Source organism: Cetorhinus maximus, chromosome 12, assembly GCF_964194155.1.
Source record: "Cetorhinus maximus chromosome 12, sCetMax3.hap1.1, whole genome shotgun sequence".
NCBI classification, from domain to species: Eukaryota; Metazoa; Chordata; class Chondrichthyes; order Lamniformes; family Cetorhinidae; genus Cetorhinus; species Cetorhinus maximus.
The window spans coordinates 56,950,767-56,969,516 of record NC_135890.1 but is presented as its reverse complement, the minus strand read 5'-3'; the positions used below and the strand labels follow the sequence as shown (position 1 = coordinate 56,969,516).

Sequence of the window (18,750 nt, the reverse complement as noted above, 5' to 3'; positions counted from 1 at the left end):
AATTATGACACTCTGGGTCCCAAAAGTCATCTCAAGAAGGTTGCAATGGCCAAAACAGACTGGTTCAACACTCTGCCAAATATTTGGTCACTTCAGTAGCTGAAATGCCCAAATGATTCAAGGTTATGTCCATGAAATTCAGTCTATATTGTGACCAACGTTAAGCTGTGAATATTTTACTTTGTCAGCAAGTGTAGAAATTCCAGACACTAGAGTAATGAAGAGAAACCTGTAGAACAACTTACCACTGTGTAATACACATCCTAAATCACAGTGGGAAACTGAATTGCCAATGCTTCCTTTGCCTGGGTTCTCAAACATAAATTAATAAACTATTTCTGCTAATATCAAGTCAAACCTTTCAGCGATTTATGTTTCATCCGTTTATTCTGTTAGTCATATGGAAAAACCATCATTCATTATCTTGTTTAGGTTCATCAAAAAGACCCTATCAGATTATTTTTAATCTCTCTCATGCCTTTGATACCAAACCCGTTTTTTCGGCTATCCTTATTCATCATTGTAAAGAATTTACCAAGCAGGAAGTAGATGTCTGAAGTTATTGTTACCTCAGTGTCAGTTTTGTTTAGTGGTGGCACAGTCATCTCTGAGTCAGCAGCTTGAAGGTTCTAGCCCCACTCCGAGACTTTGAGAATTTAATCTAGGCTGGCTTTTCAGTGCAGAACGGAGGGAATGCTGCATTGTCAGAGGTGCCATCTTTTGGATGAGATGTGACTGAGGCCCTGTTGACCCTCTCCAGCATATGTAAAAGATACCATGATACTATTTGAACAATAGAAGACGTGTTCTCCATCCTAGCCCATAACCCACACCAACTTCATTAAAACAGATTATCCAGTCTCTTATCTCAATCCTGCTGGTCGGAATGTGCTGTGTGGAATGTGCCTCCTTTGTTTGCCTGTTTAACAACAGTAATACCATCTTCAAATTAATTCTTTAGCCATGAAGTACTTTGGGAAGATGTAAAGGCGTGAGAAAAATTTAACATCTTTCGTGGTTTCTTCAGCTTTATAGAGAAAATATCTGCGACACACAACTTCATTTAAATATTTAAATGAGTGACTCACCTCTTAGGAGCAGGCTGGTCCCCACCCTCCAGTCAAGCTTCCATCAAAACCGGAGAGAACAGAGTTGAGGCGGATAGGTTTCCAAAGAGATTTTTTTCTACATTTTTACTTCCCATCCAAATCCAAATATTTTTGGGGGTCAAAATTCCCCCAACCATTCTAGGCACACAGCACACCTCAATTCTATTGTGTTGTTTTGAGCTGCCTTGGATATAAACACCATGTGGACTATTTTCACCTTGGGCTCCTGGGTAGAAATCTGGAGGAAAAGATTGCCCACATGATGAAGAACCCAAATATTTTCATCCCATGGTGATCCACTCCTCCAGATTATGCCAGCTAAGGGTGACAAAAGGAGAAATAAATATGAACAAAGTGACAAGAATGCAAAAGGGTGCAGAACGCATGTAGCAGAAGCCACAAATACAAGAGTTAGAAAGACTGGAGACCCAAAAAATCATGGCTGGTGAATCCCCAGCAGCGTAAAAAAGCTCAACTAGATGGCGGGGCAAACTCAATGGCAATAAAACTGTAAATTCTGAAGCAAAATGGGTCATCACAGTCACAAGACAATTAAAGTGGGAAATCAGCAGAGTATTAGGTTGGAAGTGTTATGGAGTCAGGGACAGAAGCAGGCCATTCAGCTCCTCGAGCCTTCATGATCTACAATGAAACCATGGCTGATGTATGTCTCAACATTCTTTACCTACCTTTGCTCCGGATCCCAGGATAACGTTACCCAACATCAATCTATTGATCTCAGGCTTGACAGTTTCAATGGCCCCCAGCTGCCAAGTGTGCTGTGGAAAGAGTTCCAGATTTCCACTGTGCTACCTGTAAGAAATGTCTTCCTGATTTCACTCCCTGAATCAACAGTCACAGATTGCAACTCTTTCGAGTACAATCACATTTCTTGGTTTCCGGGAGTGGGACATGAACCCACAACCCTCTGATTCAAAGGCGAGGGTGCTATGAACTGAGCCACAGCTGACACCTCCTCTCTGGCTCAAATGTCAAGATCGGTCCGTCATGTCTGCGCCTGCTCTCCGAGTGAGCAATGCACCTTTTGCCATGCCCCCGCCTTCTCCCTGTAACCCTGAACATTCCTCCTTTTCAGATAGGAATCCAATTCTCTCGTGAATGCCTCGATTGAACCTGCTGCCACCACACTCATTCCAGATATTCACCACTCGCTGTGTGAATACGTTTCTCCTCATGTCTCCACTGCTTCTTGTGCTAATTACCTTAAATCTGCGCCCTCTCATTCTTGATCCTTCCACCAATGGGAACAGTTTCTGCTTATCTAATCTGTCCAGGCTCCTCGTGATTTTGAACACCTCTATCAAATCTCCTTTCAACATTTTCTTCTCCAAGGAGAACAGTTCTCCAATCTGTCTATGTAACTGAAGTTCCTCAGCCCTGGAGCCACACCTCCCCTGTTCTTCTTCAGCATAGTGCCATGACATGTATATCCACCCGAGCAGGCAGGTGGGGCATTGGTTTAACATTTCATGGAAAAGGCAGCACTCCCTCAGTACTGCATATGAACATACTTACATACAAACATATGTACTAGGAGGAGTAGGCCACTTAATCCTTCAAGTCTGCTCCACTATTCAATAAGATCATGGCTGATCTGAATGTAACCTCAACCTCATATTCCTGCCTACCCCCAATAACCTTTCAGCCCCTTGTTAATCAAGAATGTATCTAGCTCTGTCTTAAAAATATTCAGAGACTCTGCTTCCACTGCCTTTTGAGCAACAGCATTCCAAAGACTCTCAACCCTCTGACAGAAAGTTTCTCCTCAACTCTGTCTGAAATGAGCGACCCCTTATGTTTAAACTGTGACCCCTAGTTCTAGATTCTCCCACAAGTGGAAACATCCTCTCCACATCCACCCTGTCAAGACCCCTCTGGATCTTAAAGGTTTTGATTAAGTCACCTCTTGCTCTTCGAAACCCCAGCGGATACAAAGCCTAACCTGTCCAGCCTTTCCTCATAAGACAACGAAGTGGAGATATAGTAGGGGGTGATGCACAGACAAGTATAGAAGAAAAATCAAGTCAGTCTGGAAGGCAGAGCGTATATAGTTAAGGCACAAGGGAGCATGGCAAGGCTGAATGGCATTTATTTTAATGCAGTGAGTCTTGTGAGTAAGGCAGATGAGTTGAGGGTATTGATTACACATGGGGATATGATATCATTGCTATCACGGAAACATGGTTGAATGAGGGGCAGGACTGGCAGCTCAATATTCAGGGGTATCGACTCTTCAGGCTAGATGGGGGTGTGGGGGGTGTAAAAGAGGAGGTAGTTGCAATATTATCTAGGAGTCAATTACTGCAATGAGGAGGAATGATATCTTAGAAGGTTCCTCAAATGAGGCCACATGGGTAGAACACAAAAAGAGGGAAATCATACTAAACAGACAGGGAGAGATAGAAGGGCATATATGTAGGCAGATCTCAGAGAAGTGTAAAAATAACAGGATAATAATAGTAGGAGATTTCAACTTGCCCAGTATTAACTGGGATAGACAAAGGGTGAAAGGCTTAAAGGGGGCAGCATTCTTAAAATGTATCCAGGAGAGCTTTTTGAGCCAGCTCTTAGAAAGTCCTACAAGGGAGAAAGAGGGCGGGGGGGGGGGGGTTGCTGGACCTAATTTTAGGGAACGAAGCCGAGCAAGTGGTAGAACTGTCACTGGGGGAGCATTTTGGTGATAGTTACCATAACTCGGTAAAGTTTAGCCTAGTTCTGGAAAACGACAAAGATAGGCCGGAAATAAAATTTCTGAATTGAGGGAAGGTCGATTTTAATATGGTAAGACAGGATATAGCCAAAGTAGACAGGGAAAATCTACATCAGAGCAGTGGGAGTCATTCAAAAAGGAAATAGTGAGAACGCAGGGCCAACATGTTCCCGTAAGGGTTAAGAGTGGGACCAATAAGTCGAGAGAACCTTGGGTGTCAAGGAATGTACAGGGTTGGATAAGGAAAAAAAGGGAAGCTTATAGCAGATGCCGAGGGCTCAAAACAGCGGAATCCCTAGAGTATAGGAAGTGCAGGGGGTTACTTAAAAAAGGAATTAGGAGGGCAAAGAAGGGGCATGAAAAACACTGGCGGGTAAAATAAAGGAAAATTCAAAGGCATTTTATAAGTATATTACGGGCAAGAGGGTAACCAGGGAAAGAGTAGGGCCCATTAGGGACCAAAGTGGCAATCTGTGTGAGATCCAGAAGACGTAAGTGAGGTTTTAAATGAGTATTTTGCATCTGTATTCACTATAAAGAAGGACGATGTAGGTATAGAAATCAAGGAGGGGGACTGTGATATACTAGAACAAATTAGAATCGAGAGAGAGGAGGTATTAGCGGTTTTAGTGGGCTTAAAAGTGGATAAACCCCTAGACTCAGGTGAGATGTATCCCAGGCTGCTGTGGGAGGCAAGGGAGGAGATTGCAGGGGCCCTGACATTAATTTTCAAATCCTCCCTGGCTACAGGAGAGGTGCCAGAGGACTGGAGGACAGATAATGTGGAACCATTATTCAAGAAAGATGGTAGGGATAAACCAGGGAACTATAGGCCAGTGAGTCTAACATCAGGTAGGGAAACTTTTGGAAAAAGTTCTGAGGGAAGAATTAATCTCCACTTGGAGAGTGAAGGATTAATCAAAGATAGTTAGCATGGCTTTGTCAGGGGGAGATCATGTCTAGCAAACTTGCTTAAATGTTTCGAGGAGATGACTAGCTGGAGGATTTTCCCGTCGGCGATTTGGGGGCAGGGCCTGCTCGCTGAGGGGAAAATGACGTGGGATGACATCGGGAGGAACCCCCGACGTCATCCCGGTCCATTTAAATCTTCAGGAAGGCGGGCGGACAGCAAAATCAGCTGTCCGCCCGCCAACCTGTCAATGGCCAATTAAGGCCATTGACAGGCTAATTAACCTTGTTAAAGACCTTGCCCGTCCAAGCTTAAGGCTGGCGGGCAGGCTAGGAGCCCCAGTGGGCTCCAGATTATTCATGAAACTTCATCCACTGGCGGGATGAATTTTCATGTCCGTTTTTTAAAAATCTTATAAACTTTGTGTGTTTCTTATTAACATGTCCCATCTCATGTGACATTGTCACATGAGGGGGACATGTTGATAATTTTAATATTTCTCTATTTTTTGACTTTTCTTACCTGTCAGTAAACTCCCTGAGACAGCACTTTGCCTCAGGGAGCAGTGCGCTCTTTCGCGCGCATGCGCGAAAGAGCGCACTTTGACAGTTGGGGATTCCCTCCCCCCTCCCAGGAAGCGCATAGCGCTTCTGGTTGGGCAGGCCGCTGGGCGGGCCTTAATTGGCCCACCCACTCAAAATGGCGGTGGGCCCCGTTTTGGCAGCGGGGGTAGGCTGCCTGCCCGCCGCTGAGCCAGTGGGGCCCGCTCGCCCATCAAGGGCTAAATTCTGCCCTAGGTGTGTAGATGAGAGTAGTACAGTTAATGTAGTCTACATGGACTTCAGTAAGACTTTTGACAAGGTCTCGCATAGGAGACTGGTCAAGAAGGTAAGAGCCCATGGGATTCAGGGCAATTTGGCAAATTGGATTCAAAATTGGCTTCGTGACAGGAAGCAGAGGTGATGGTCGAAGGCTGTTTTTGTGACTGGAAGCCTGGGTCCAGTGGCGTACCGTAGGATTCGGTGCTGGGTTTCTTGCAGTTTATAGTGTACCTTAATGACCTAGACATGAATGTAAGAGGTATGATTAGTAAGTTCGCAGATGACACAAAAATTGGTGGTGTGGTAAAAAGCAAGGAGGAAAGTCACTACAGGAAGATATAGATGGGCTGATCAGATGGACAGAACAGTGGCAAATGGAATTTAATCCTGAAAAGTGAGAAGTGATGCATTTTGGGAGGACTAACAAGGCAAGGGAGTACATGATGAATTGTAGGACCCTAAGAAGTACAGAGGATCAGAGGGACCTTGGTGTGCATAGGTTCTTGAAGGCAGCAGGGGAGGTAAATAACGTGGTTAAGAAGGCATATGGGATACTTGTTTTTATTAGTCAAGGCATTGAATACAAGAGCAGGGGGGTTACATTGGAGCTGCATAAAGTGTTAGCTAGGCCACATCTGGAGTATTGTATGCCGTTCTGGTTGCCACACTATAGGAAGGATGTGGTTGCACTAGAAAGGGTGAGAGGAGATTCACCAGGATGTTGCCTGGGCTGGAACGTTTCAGCTATGAAGAGAGATTGGATAGGCTGGGGTTGTTTTGCTTTGGAGCAGAGAAGGCTGAGGTGGAACCAGATTGAGGTGTACAAAATTATGAGGGGCATAGATAGGGTAGATAGGAAGAAACTTTTCCCTTTAGTGGAGGGGTCAATAAGCAAGGGGCGTAGGTTTAAGATAAGGGGCAAGAGGTTTAGAGGGGATTTGAGGAAAAAATTTTTCACCCAGAGTTTGGGGATATCTGGAACTCACTGACTGAAAGGGTGGTAGAGGCAGGAACACTCACAACATTTAAGAAGTATTTAGATGAACACTTGAAATGCCAGAGCATACAAGGCTATGGGCCAAGTGCTGGAAAATGGGATTAGAGCAGATATGGGCTTGTTGACCGGTGCGGACACGATGGACCGAACGCCCCCTTTCTGCACTGTAAACTATGACACGATGATACTATAACACGCCCATTCCTGGTATTAGTCTGGTAAACCTTCTCTGAACTGCTTCTAATGCATTTACATCTTTAAGATCATGGCTAATCTGATTGTAACCCTGACTTCACATTCCTGTCTACCCTGATAAACTTTCAACCACACTTGTTAATCAAGAATCTAAAAATCTCTGCCTTGAAAACATACAAAGGCTCTGCTTCCACCACCTTTTGAGGAATAGCGTTCCAAAGACTCACGACACTCAGAGAAAAAATTTCTCCTCAACTCTGTCTTAAATGGGCAACCCCTTATTTTTAAATAGTGACCCCTGGTTCTAGATTCTCCCCAAGGGGGACAATCCTTTCTGCATCCACCCTGTCAGGGCCCCACAGGATCTTATATGTTTCAATCAAATCGCCTTTTACTTTTCTAAACTCCAACGGATATAAGCCTAGCCTGTCCAACCTTTTCTCATAAGACATCCTTCCCATTCCAGATATTAGTCCTGTAAGCCTTCTTTGAACTGCTTCCAATGCATTTACATCCTTCATTAAATAAGGAGACCAATACTGTACACAGTACTCCAGATGTGACTCACTAATGCCCTGTATAACTGAAGAATAACCTCCCTACTTTTGTATTCACTTTTCCTCGCAATAAACAATAACATTCTATTAGCTTTCCTAATTACTTGCCGTACCGCATACTAGCCTTTTGCAATTCATGCACGGGTTCACCCAAATCCCTCAGCATCTCAGAGCTCTGCGATCTCTTGCCATTTAGATAATATGTTTCTTTTTTATTCTTCCTGTCAAAATAGACAATTTTGCATTTTCCCACATTATACTCCATTTGCCAGATCTTTGCCCACTCACCTAATCTACCTATATCTCTTTTGTAGCCTCCTTGTATCCGCTTCACAACTTACTATCCTACCTATCTTTGTGTCATCAGCAAATTTAACAATCATACCTTCAGTTCCTTCATCCAAGTCATTTATATAAATTGTAAAAAGTTGAGGTCCCAACACTGATCTCTGTGGCATCATTACATCTTGTCAACCAGAAAATGACCCATTTGTGCCTACTCTCTGTTTCCTGTTAGCTAGCCAATCTTCTATTCATGCCAATATGTTACCCCCTACACCATGAGCTTTTATTTTCTGCAATAACTTTTGACGTAGCACCTTATCAAATGCCTTCTGGAAATCTAAATATAGCACATCCACTGGTTCCCCTTTATCCACAGACATGTTACTTCTTCAAAGAACTCCATAAATTGGTTAAAAATGATTTCCCTTTCACAAACCATGTTGACTCTGCCTTGAATTTTTCTAAGAGCTCTGCTATAACATCTTTAATAATAGCTTCTAACATTTTCCCTAAGATAGATGTTAAGCTAACTGGCCTCTAGTTTCCTGCTTTGTCTCCCTCCCTTTTTGAATAAAGGAGTTACATTCACTATTTTCCAATTGAATGGAACCTTCCCTGAATCTAGGCAATTTTGGAAAATTAAAACCACAGCGTTAAGTATCAGGTGTGGCTATGGGTACTTGTATGTGTCCCAGTTATGCCCATCTCTTTGTGGGGTATGTGAAACATTCCTTGTTCTAGCCCTACTCAGGTCCCCTCCCACAACTTTTTCTTCGGCACATTGATGACTGTTTTGGTGCCCCTTCATGCTCTCATCTAGACCTGGAAAAAGTTATCAATTTTGCTTCCAATTTCCACCCCTCTATCACTTTCACATGGTCCATCTCCGACACTTCCCTTCCTTGACCTCTCTATTTCAATTTCAGGTGATAGACCGTCCACCAATATTCATTAAATGCCCACTGGCTCCCACAGCTACCCACACCCTGCTTACTGTAAGGGCTCCATTCCATTCTCTCAGTTCCTTCGCCTCCATCGCATCTGTTCTGATGATGCCACTTTCCAAAACGGCGCTTCTGACATGTCTTCCTTCTTCCTCAACTGAGGTTCCCCCCCACTGTGGTTGACAGGGCTCTCAACCGTATCCGACCCATCTCCCATGACTCTGCCCTCACACCTTCTCCTCCCTCCCAGAAACACGATAGGGTCCCCCTTGTCCTCACTTTTCACTCCACCAGCCTCCTCATTCAAAGGATCATCCTCTGCCATTTACACCAACTCCAGCATGATGCCACCACCAAACACATCTTCCGCTCACCTCCACCGTCAGCATTCCGTAGGCACCTTTCCCTCCAAGACACCCTGGTCCACTCCTCCATCACCCCCAATACCTCATCCCCTTCCCACAGCATCTTCCCTTGCAATCGCAGAACACCTGCCCCTTTACCTCCTCCCTCCTCACCATCCAAGGGCCCAAACACTTCTTTCAGGTGAAGCAGCACTTCATTTGCGCCTCCTTCAATTTAGTCAACTGCATCCGCTGCTCCCAATGTGGTCTCCTCTACATCGGGGAGCCCAAACGCAGACTGGGTGACTGCTTTGCGGAACACCTCCGGTCTGTGTGCAAGCATGACCCAGACCTTCCTGTCGTTTGCCATTTCAACACCCCATCCTGCTCTCATACCCACATGTCTGTCCTTGGCCTACTGCAATGTTCCAGTGAAGCCCAACGCAAAGTAGAGGAACAGTACCTCATCTTCTGATTAGGCACTTTACAGCCTTCTGGAGTTCAACAACTTCAGACCATGAGCTCTCTCCTCCATCCTCACCCCCTTTTTTTAACCCTTTTTTTCTACATTTGTTTTTATTTTTTATCCACATTTTTATTTTTATGTATTTATCCGTGGTTTTATCCCTTTTATCCCCCCTTCTATCCCATTTTCATATCCCACACCATCCCCCACAGGGCCATCTGTTACTTGTTCCATGATGTTCTTTCACACAATGCTATCCTTGTTCTGTTATTATCACATTCTGCTTCCTTACCTTGATGCCACTATCAGCACCTTTTTCTAAGCACTAACCACTACCATTAACACTCCCTTTGTCCTTTAGCTCATGACATCTTTGTCAACCCCTCCTTTATCCCCGCTGGCCTTCTAACTCACAGTATAAATTTCATCACATTTCCACTTCTCTTCAGCTCTGAAGAAGGGTCATACAGTCTTGAAACATTAACTCTGTTTCTCTCTCCACAGATGCTGCTAGACCTGTTGAGTTTTTCCAGCATTTTCTGTTTTTGTTTCAGATTTACAGCATCTGCAGTATTTTGCTTTTATATTACTGCATTAAGTATCTCACTAGCCACTTATTTTAAGACCCTAGGATGAAGTCCATAAGGCTCCAGAGACTTCCAGCCCGCAGCTCCAACAATTTGCTCAGTACCACTTCCCTGGTCATTGTAATTTTCTTGAGTTCCTCCCTCCCTTTCATTTCCTGATTTACAGCTGTTTCTGGGATGTTACTTGTATCATCTATAGTGAAGACCGATGCAAAATGTGTTCTTATCTCATCATCCCTTATTAATTCCCCAGACTCACTTTCCATAGGACCAACTCTCACTTTGTTAACACTTTTCTTTAAATATCTATAGAAACCCTTACGATTTGTCTTGATATTTCTAGCTAGCTTTCTCTAGTACTCTAGTTTTTCTCTCCTTATCAATGTCTTAGTCATTATTTGTTGTTTGTTATATTCTGTCCAATCTTCTGACCTTCTACCCCTCTTTGCATAATTATATGCTTTTTCTTTTAAGTTTGACTTTTTTAGTTAACCGCAGATGGTGGGTCCTTCCCTTGGAATTTTTCTTTCTTATTGGAATGTATCTATTCTGTGTATTCTGAAATATCCCCTTAAATGTCTGTCACTGCTTCTCTATTGACCCATCCCTTAACCTAATTTGCCAGTTCATTGAGCTAGCTCTGCTTTCATGCCCTCCTAATTGTCCTTATTAAAGTTTAAAATACTAGTCTTGGACCCATTCTTCCCTCCCTCAAACAGAATGCAAAATTCAATCATATTATGATCACTGCTACCTGGGGGTGCCTTCACTATGAGGTTATTAATTAATCCTATCTTGTTGCACAATACCAGGTCGAGTATAGCCTGCTCCCTGAATGGTTCCAGAATGTACTGTTCTAAGAAACTATCCCGAAAACATTCCATCAACTACCCATCTGTTTTTGCAGTCTATATATATTAAAATTCCCCCATGATTATTGTGGTACCTTTCTGACAAACTCCCATTATTTCTTCCTTTATACTCTGTCCTACCATGTAGTTAGTTAGGGAGCCTGTATACCACTTGCACAAGTGACTTCTTGCCTTTATCAGTTCTCATTCCTACCCAAACTGCTTCTACATCCTGCTTTCATGAAATTAGGTCATCCCTCTCTAATGTGCTAATAACAACATTAATTAACAGAGCCACCCCTCCATCTTTTCCTACATTCCTGTCCTTCCTAAATGTCATGTACCCTACAACATTCAGATCCCAATATATGTCATCCTGTAGCCAGGTCTCTGTAATGGCTATCATAATATTTATTTATTTCTATTTGTGCTATCAGTTCATCTGTTTTGTTTCAAATGCAACATGCATTTAGATACAGAGCCTTTAATTTTATCCTTTTATTATTTTTGTAACGTCTAGCCTTGAGCAATTTACTCTTAGATTTGTACTCTCTATCCCTTCCTGTCATGTTCTGTTTATCATTTCCCATATTAATACCATTCTCTCTTGCCTTATCTTTACTCTTTGATTTACCACATCTTCTCAAATTTGATCCCTTGCCCCTACTATTTTGTGACACTGAAGCGACAGCCTTGAATTTTGTGCTCAAGTGGGACTCCAACTAGGAACTCTGTGACTCAGAGACATGGGTCTCACAACCGACTCACAGTTACACTTAAAAGAACAAGGCTGCAGAGGGGAGGGAGTAACTTCAATTGCTGTGTGAGATTGTAAAATAATTGATTGAGAAAGCTGTAAAATGGGCTGCTGATTCTCTATGTTTATTTGCATTGAAGTTAATAACAGCTGTTTTTTTTTATTTGTTCACAGGATGTGGGCATCGCTGGTTATGCCAGCATATATTGGCCATCCCTAATTGCCCTTGAGAAGGTGGTGGTGAGCTGCCTTCTTGAACTCCTGCAGTCTATGTGGTGTAGGTACACCCACAGTGCTGTTAGGGAATGAATTCCAGGATTTTGACCCATTGGCAGTGAAGGAGTGGCGATATAATTCCAGGTCAGGATGGTGTGTGGATTGGAGGGGAAGTTGAAGGTGGTGGTGTTCCCAAATGATTGCTGTCCTTGTCCTTCTAGATGGTCGTGGGCTTGGAAGGTGCTGTCTAAGGAGGCTTGGTGAGTTGCTGTAGTGCATCTTGTAGATGGTGTACACCCCTGCCACTGTGCGTCGGCGGTGGAGAGTGTGAATGTTTGAGGATGGGGTGCCAATCAAACGGGCTGATTTGTCCTGGATGGTATCAAGCTTTTTGAGTGTTGTTGAAACTGCACTCATCAGGCAAGTGGAGATTACTCCATCACACTCCTGACTTGTGCCTTGCAGATGGTGAACAAGCTTTGGGGAGTCAGGAGGTGAATTACTCATCGCAGGGTTCCTAGCCTCTGACCTGCTCTTGTAGCCACAATAATTTATATGGCTAGACCAGTTCAGTTTCTGGTCAATGTTAACACCCCCCGATGTTGACAGTGGGGGATTCAGTGATGGTAATGCCATTGAATGTCAAGAGGTGATGATTAGATTCTCTCTTGTTGGAGGTGGAGAATGTTACTTGCCACTTGTCAGTCCAAGCCTGGATATTGTCCAGGTCTTGCTGCATTTGGACATGGACTGAGGCGTCACGAATGGTGCTGAACATTGTGCAACCATCAGCAAACATCCCACTTCTGACCTTATGATGGAAGGAAGGTTATTGATGAAGCAGCTGAAGATGATTGGGCAGAGAACACTACCCTGAGGAACTCCTGCAGTGATGTCCTGGAGATGAGATGACTGACCTCCAATAACCACAACCATCCTCCTTTGTGCTAGGTCTGACTCCAACCAGTGGAGAGTTTTCCCCCTAGCTCCCATTGACTCTAGTTTTGCTAGGGCTCCTTAATGCCACATTTGGTCAAATGCTGAGTGGCCCTGGCAGAACCCAAACTGAGTGTCAGTGAGCAGATTATTGATTCACTATTACCTGCTTTACATTAGTACACAAAGCCAAAATTACCCCAGAGTGTTAGGCAGTACTCCTTAGGAACAACACAACTGATGTGATTCCTTTTGCATCCCAGACTATAAGATATATTTTTCAGAAGATAGCTATTTATAACTGATGGTACCCTTGCGAGCTCCTGGCTTTTCAACCCTTCACATGCCGTTTTAACAATAAAAATCCAAATAAAATGTTTAACATAGATAAAAATGATATTTGTGTCATTCTTATATTTCATTTGATGCTCACAAACTGCTTCTGTAATAATTATCTGCATGGTAACATTGTCTTTGCCACTGCAATGCCAAATAATGAGCCCTTCAATCCTAAAGTTAAGCTTCTAACCACTTAAACTGCAATCATTTTCTGGTTCTGTTATCATCCTGAGTTGGTGAACAAGGTTCAAACAATTTCCACTACTCAGTGCTGTAATCCAGATTGACCAGTGGTCTCATCAGCCTTCTAGTTCTCAGTCACACTTAGACTGCAAGTGACCATTTCAGACTAGGATCTGCAGTAGGACCTCCAGTCTGACACTGCCTTTATTTTTTAATTTGATGGGAAATGGGCATCACTGGCAAGGCCAGCAATTGTTGCCCATCCCTAATTGCCCTTGAACTGCTTGGGTTGCTAGGACATTAAGGCAGTTAAGTGTCAAACACATTGCCGTGGGTCTGGAGTCACATGTAGGCCAGACCAGGTAAGGATGGCACTAAAGGAATTTAGTGAACCAGATGGGTTTTTATGATCAATAGTTTTCATGGTCACCATTACTGAGACTAGCCATCAGTTCCAGATTTTTACTAATTAATTAAATGCAAATTTCACCAACTGCAGTGGTGGGATTTGAACCCATGTCCCCAGAGAATTAGCCTGGGCCTCTGGATTACTAGATCAGTGACATTACCATTATGTCACCATCTCTCCACAGATGGTTTAATTTCAATTCCACCGTCCAGGAAACTTCCTTTCCTCAGAAACAGGGGAAACTACTGCTTTAAATTTTAAATGTTTAGACCGTGTAAGTAACATATCTTTTCATTTCTGTTGGGCTGTTGTAAAGAACATATCCTTTTATTTTCTGATGGACTGCGGATTAAAATTACAATAGCTGCAGTTTGAAAGACCGGAACAGAATGAAAGATATATACAATGTTGCAGTCCTGGAACAGAGTGTACCATGAAAGACAGGATGGTGCCAGAAAGGAGTCCTGGACCAAGGGAGCTGCCTGGCAACAACATTTTAATTGGCTCCTGACCAGGTGACCAGGTTTTGTGCAAGAGCAGCGCAGCAGAATAACTCCTAGCCTGAAAGGAACAAGACCTGAAACCTCTTTCTCCTGTTTGTGGGATATTTCAGTAATTCCACAATAATAGCTAGCTGGCATTTTCTTCTCATATCTCTATAACCTGCTCTCTCTCTGAAAACCCCTGTCAAGAGGCAAAAGGGAAAAATCACTGTTAGAGACATTGAAATGCAAGTGCTCAACCAGTGAACTAAATACTGAAAATTCTGGAAGACCACCTTGTTTCATCAAGAACTGAAAGGAATTTGGAAGACATCGATCAAAATCAACCCATTGAATCCTGTACTCAGGAATTAGTGCCATTGAACTATTTTATCCCACCCTTAAAATCCATGTTTTTGTGTGTCTTGTGTTTTGTATGTGTGTGTATAGGGATTTAAGAAGGGGTAGAGTATAGGTTATAGAGTTAGAATTTAGCAGTTCATACTGCTTTCTTTTGCCACTAGCCAATGACAGTTTGTTCAATAAATAGTTATTTACTTATTAAGTTTACAAACCTGGTGCTTGTATTCTGTTAGCCTAAATTAAACATTTAGGTAGAGTTGGGGCAATCTGGTGGTTTGATCAAACTTTTCACATTTGTCGTGGCTCAGGGAACAGTGGGGCTTGATATTACAGCGCACTATCCCCAGTGAATCGTGGCAACAGTGCAACTGGCAACATTCACATTGCCAACAACAAAAGTAACCACTTACTCTTATGTGGCACATTTAATGTAGAAAGTATCCAAAGATGCTTCACAAGAACACAATCAGATTGACACCAAGCCAAAGAAGGAGACATCAGAAACAAAAGCTTGATCAGGTTTTAAGGAGGGGCTTAAAGGGGGGAAGTGGGTGGAGAGGCACACAAGATCAGGGACAGAATTCCAGAGCTCAGGGCCTATACAGCTGAAAGCACATTCACCAATGGTGGAGGAAAAGGGGGACAGATAAGGATCCAGAGTTCTTGGAACAAAAACAGAAAATGCTGGAAAAACTCAGCAGGTCTAGGTGCATCTGTGGAGCGAGAAAAAGAGTTAACGTTTCAAGTCCGTATGACCCTTCTTCAGAGCCCCTTCAGAGTTCTTGGAGACTTGTGGGGCTGGAGAAGATTCCAAAGATAAGGAGGGGAGAGGCTTTCGAATGCAAGGAGGAATGATCAAACATTTTCTGGGCCAGGAGGCAATTTAAGTCAGCGAGCATAGGGACGATGAATGAACGAGACTTTGATGCACATTAGGATAGGAGTCGCAGAGTTTTGGATGAGCTCAAGTTTATGGAGCGTGAAAGATGAGGGGCTGGCCAGGAAAGCTTTAGAAAAGACAAGTCTGGCAATAACAAAAATCATGGATGAGGGTTTCAGCTGCAGATAATCTGAGTCTGGGGATGGGGGGAGGGAGACGGATGGTGTTAAGGAAGATCAAGTAGGCAGTGTTGGTGACAAAGAGACTATGGGGCTGGGAGCAGAACTCAAGGTCAAATAGGGCAACTTTGCAATGAACAATTTGGTACAGCCTCAGGCAGTTGCCAAGGAGGATACTCTTTCGAGTTATCAACAGTCACAGATTGCAACTCTTTTGAGTACAATCACAGTTCCTGGTTTCCAGGAGTGGGACATGAACCCACAACCCTCTGATTCAAAGGTGAGGGTGCTATGAACTGAGCCACAGCTGACACCTCTTGCCAAGGAGGATGATGGAATCATTGTTTAGGGAACAGAATTGGTGGTGGGCCTGAAGACAATGGCTTTGGTATATCAAATGGTACGCATTCAAATTAATTGCAGGTTGGCTCAAAAAAAGTGTTCAGCATGTTTCCTTGGATCCTTGAGCACTTTGTATAACCAGTTGGACACCATACAGGGAGTTATACTTCACATGGTATTGGATGGAAGAGGATTAACACAGAGTCCGCCAAGGTGTCTTGCTCAGGTCCTGACTCCAGAGTCTACAGGTGAGGAGATTTTTTTTTCTCTCAGGAGGGTCATTAGCCTTTGGAATTCTGTTCCCAGAGAGCAGTGGAGGCTGGGTCATTGAATATGTCCAAGGCTGAGTTAGATATATTTTTGATCAAGAAAGGAGTCAAGGGTTATGGGGAGAGGGGGGGGGGGGGGGGGGGAAAGGGGGGCAAGCAGGAAAATGGAGTTGAGGCCACAATCAGATCAGCCATGATCATATTGAATGGTGAAACAGGCTCAAGGGGCTGAATGGCCCTCCTGCTTCTACTTCTTGTGATTCACATCAAATAGGGATAGCCAATTCTGGTTGGGTACATTCTGGGAATTTTCATCACAAGATCTCTGCCTTTAACCACCATGCTCTCTCTGTTGGTTACCTGAGACATCAATATTCATGGCCTACTGCCTTCCCAGCCAATTGGAACCCACACAGAGTCTGTTAACTGATTGAATGATTCTTGATAGTTGGTCAAACAGCTTTTCTTCCTGACCTGCAATATTTATCTCCTATCTTTGCTCACAGAGATTAATTTCTCATTCCTGGCGATTCCAGGGCAATCCAAATGGCTCAGAGCTCCCATTACCAACACTTAAATTTTCCTGTAAAAGTTCAGCAAGAAACTCCAAGTGAGCTTGCTGACCATTGCAGTGAATGAGGAAATGAGAACTTTAGCATCAACCACCTCAACCTGACACAGGCTGGAGTTTTTGGGGTGCAATATTCCACCCCACCCCACCCCACCCCAATGACTAAAAGGTCAGTAGGGAGCCCGTGGACCAGAAGGCCGGCTGCCTCACAGCCATATTATGCTGAAGGTAGCGTTAATTGCCTAAGTTCGTGACTTCTGCCCCACCTGGGGAGAAAGTCTCACCTTAAGAGAGCTGCAGGTTCGAGTGGTGGCCACTGCTGGGACTACCGGCAGTCCCCAAACAAGAGAATGCCACGGAGCTGGACTTCAAGGTAAGTCTGGCTATCAGCAGGGCCTAGCTGGCCGATAACAGGGGAGGGTTTGAGAGGTCAGGGGGTATGATTAAAGCATGACTTTGTAGGGGTGCCTTCAATGAGCACCAAGGATACCCAAAGGAGGTCACCCCACCCCGCCGCCGCCCCCCCCGCAACCCAAGCCCACCCTGTCCCATCCCAACCCTGAACCCACCCCACCCCACCCCGTCCCATCCCATCCCAACCCTGAACCCCCCCCCCCACACCACCCCACCCCACCCCACCCCATCCTATCCCAACCCCACCCCCACCCCCACCCCCACCCCCACCACCTCCTTTACTGACACCAGGCCGTGCAATAAAAGCTGCTGGTCTACCCACCTGGTGTGGGTCTCCCCCTGTTAAAGATAAAATCACAGCAGTGGTGGAGTGAAGTACTTAAGTGGCCATTAATTGGCTATTTAAGGACCTCAAAAGGCTCAAGGGCAGGTGGGCTGGCTGACACCTCCTCTGCCTACTGCAAAATGGGAGACAGCTCAGGGGTGGGAAGGAAGGCAGTGGGGAGACCACGCACTGTGTTTTAGGTGTCCCCCACCTTCAAACACGCTGGGCAGGGGCAGAGGTTGAGAATGTAAAATCCAGGCAGCAGTCTCAACATTTTCTCTACATTCAATTCATTCATCACTGCTGTTATATTTCCTTTTAAAACTTAGATACATCATCAGTTTTATAGGGAAATATCACCACATATTGTATGATGAATAAAAGTTATTTAAAAACCTTATTCTGTCAGACTGGTTTCTGATCAATCTACCCCTGAAACAGCAACTGAACTAATACCAAGTTACCTTTTTGCCTTAAATAGGAATCACTCTGGCTTGTATACTGCAATGTTATTGGGACAAAAGGGATATGTGAGGGGAAGCTAACAGCAGCATTCTGATGGTATTTTTTGCATTCGCCACATCCCTTACCAGGCTGTGCCAGGATGTTGTGATCAGTCAGCCAACGAGCAAAGAAACAAGAAACTGATTCGAATGGTCACTGGGAATGGATTCTTTGAGAGACCCCATCCCTTTCACCCTTAAAAAGGGAAATAAACACAAGCCGGGGCTTACCGACAGTGCAGCGTTCCCTCAGCACTGCACTGAGATTGAGTCCTCAAATCTCTGGAGTGGGACTTGAACTCTCTTCTGAGCAGCTGACAGCCCGGCCAATGTCGGTGCATTCTGCTAGGGTCAGACAGCTTCTCTGACACCTGAATAACAAACTCAAGCTTCTACATCATTCCCCACTCTTGCTGTTGCAGCTCTGCTTCCTGCCTTGATAGCGATCGAACTTCATAGCACGACTGCCTTTTGAATAAAACCCGAACTGACAAAGGTTAAACATTGCACTCCCTAACCTGTCTGTGCTGAAAAATGTTCTTCTTTAAAAAAAAAAGCACCTTCAGACTGGGAGGCTCGACAGCTCGTACAGGATAAGATCCACACGTTTCAACTCTGTTCCTGCTCTGTTCTGTCCTCCGCTCCGAGGGAGATGCCGAATCCGGTTCCAGCTCCGATCTGCCCTACCTCCTGAGCGGGATCCAAGACTCGGGTATAGGGCGGAGCCAGGTCAGAGGGAGGGAGGAGATTTGGTCGGGGAGGTCAGCGCGTTTCCAGTAACAGGA

The 18,750-nt window shown here is 44.3% G+C and overlaps 1 protein-coding gene across 3 annotated transcripts in view; it reads right to left on the bottom strand.

The window, feature by feature from the left end:
- The window catches only part of plekhg7 (pleckstrin homology domain containing, family G (with RhoGef domain) member 7), an 85,635-nt gene extending 66,885 nt beyond the window's left edge, over nucleotides 1–18,750 (bottom strand). For 2 of the 3 annotated variants that reach the window (XM_078553668.1, XM_078553670.1), the window contains exon 1: nucleotides 570–1,394. In XM_078553668.1, coding sequence (XP_078409794.1) covers nucleotides 570–605 — 36 coding nt within the window. In that variant the 5' untranslated portion in view covers nucleotides 606–1,394. Of the gene's footprint in view, nucleotides 1–569; nucleotides 1,395–18,525 lie in introns of those variants that run through there. The other variant, XM_078553669.1, reaches the window with a different exon arrangement.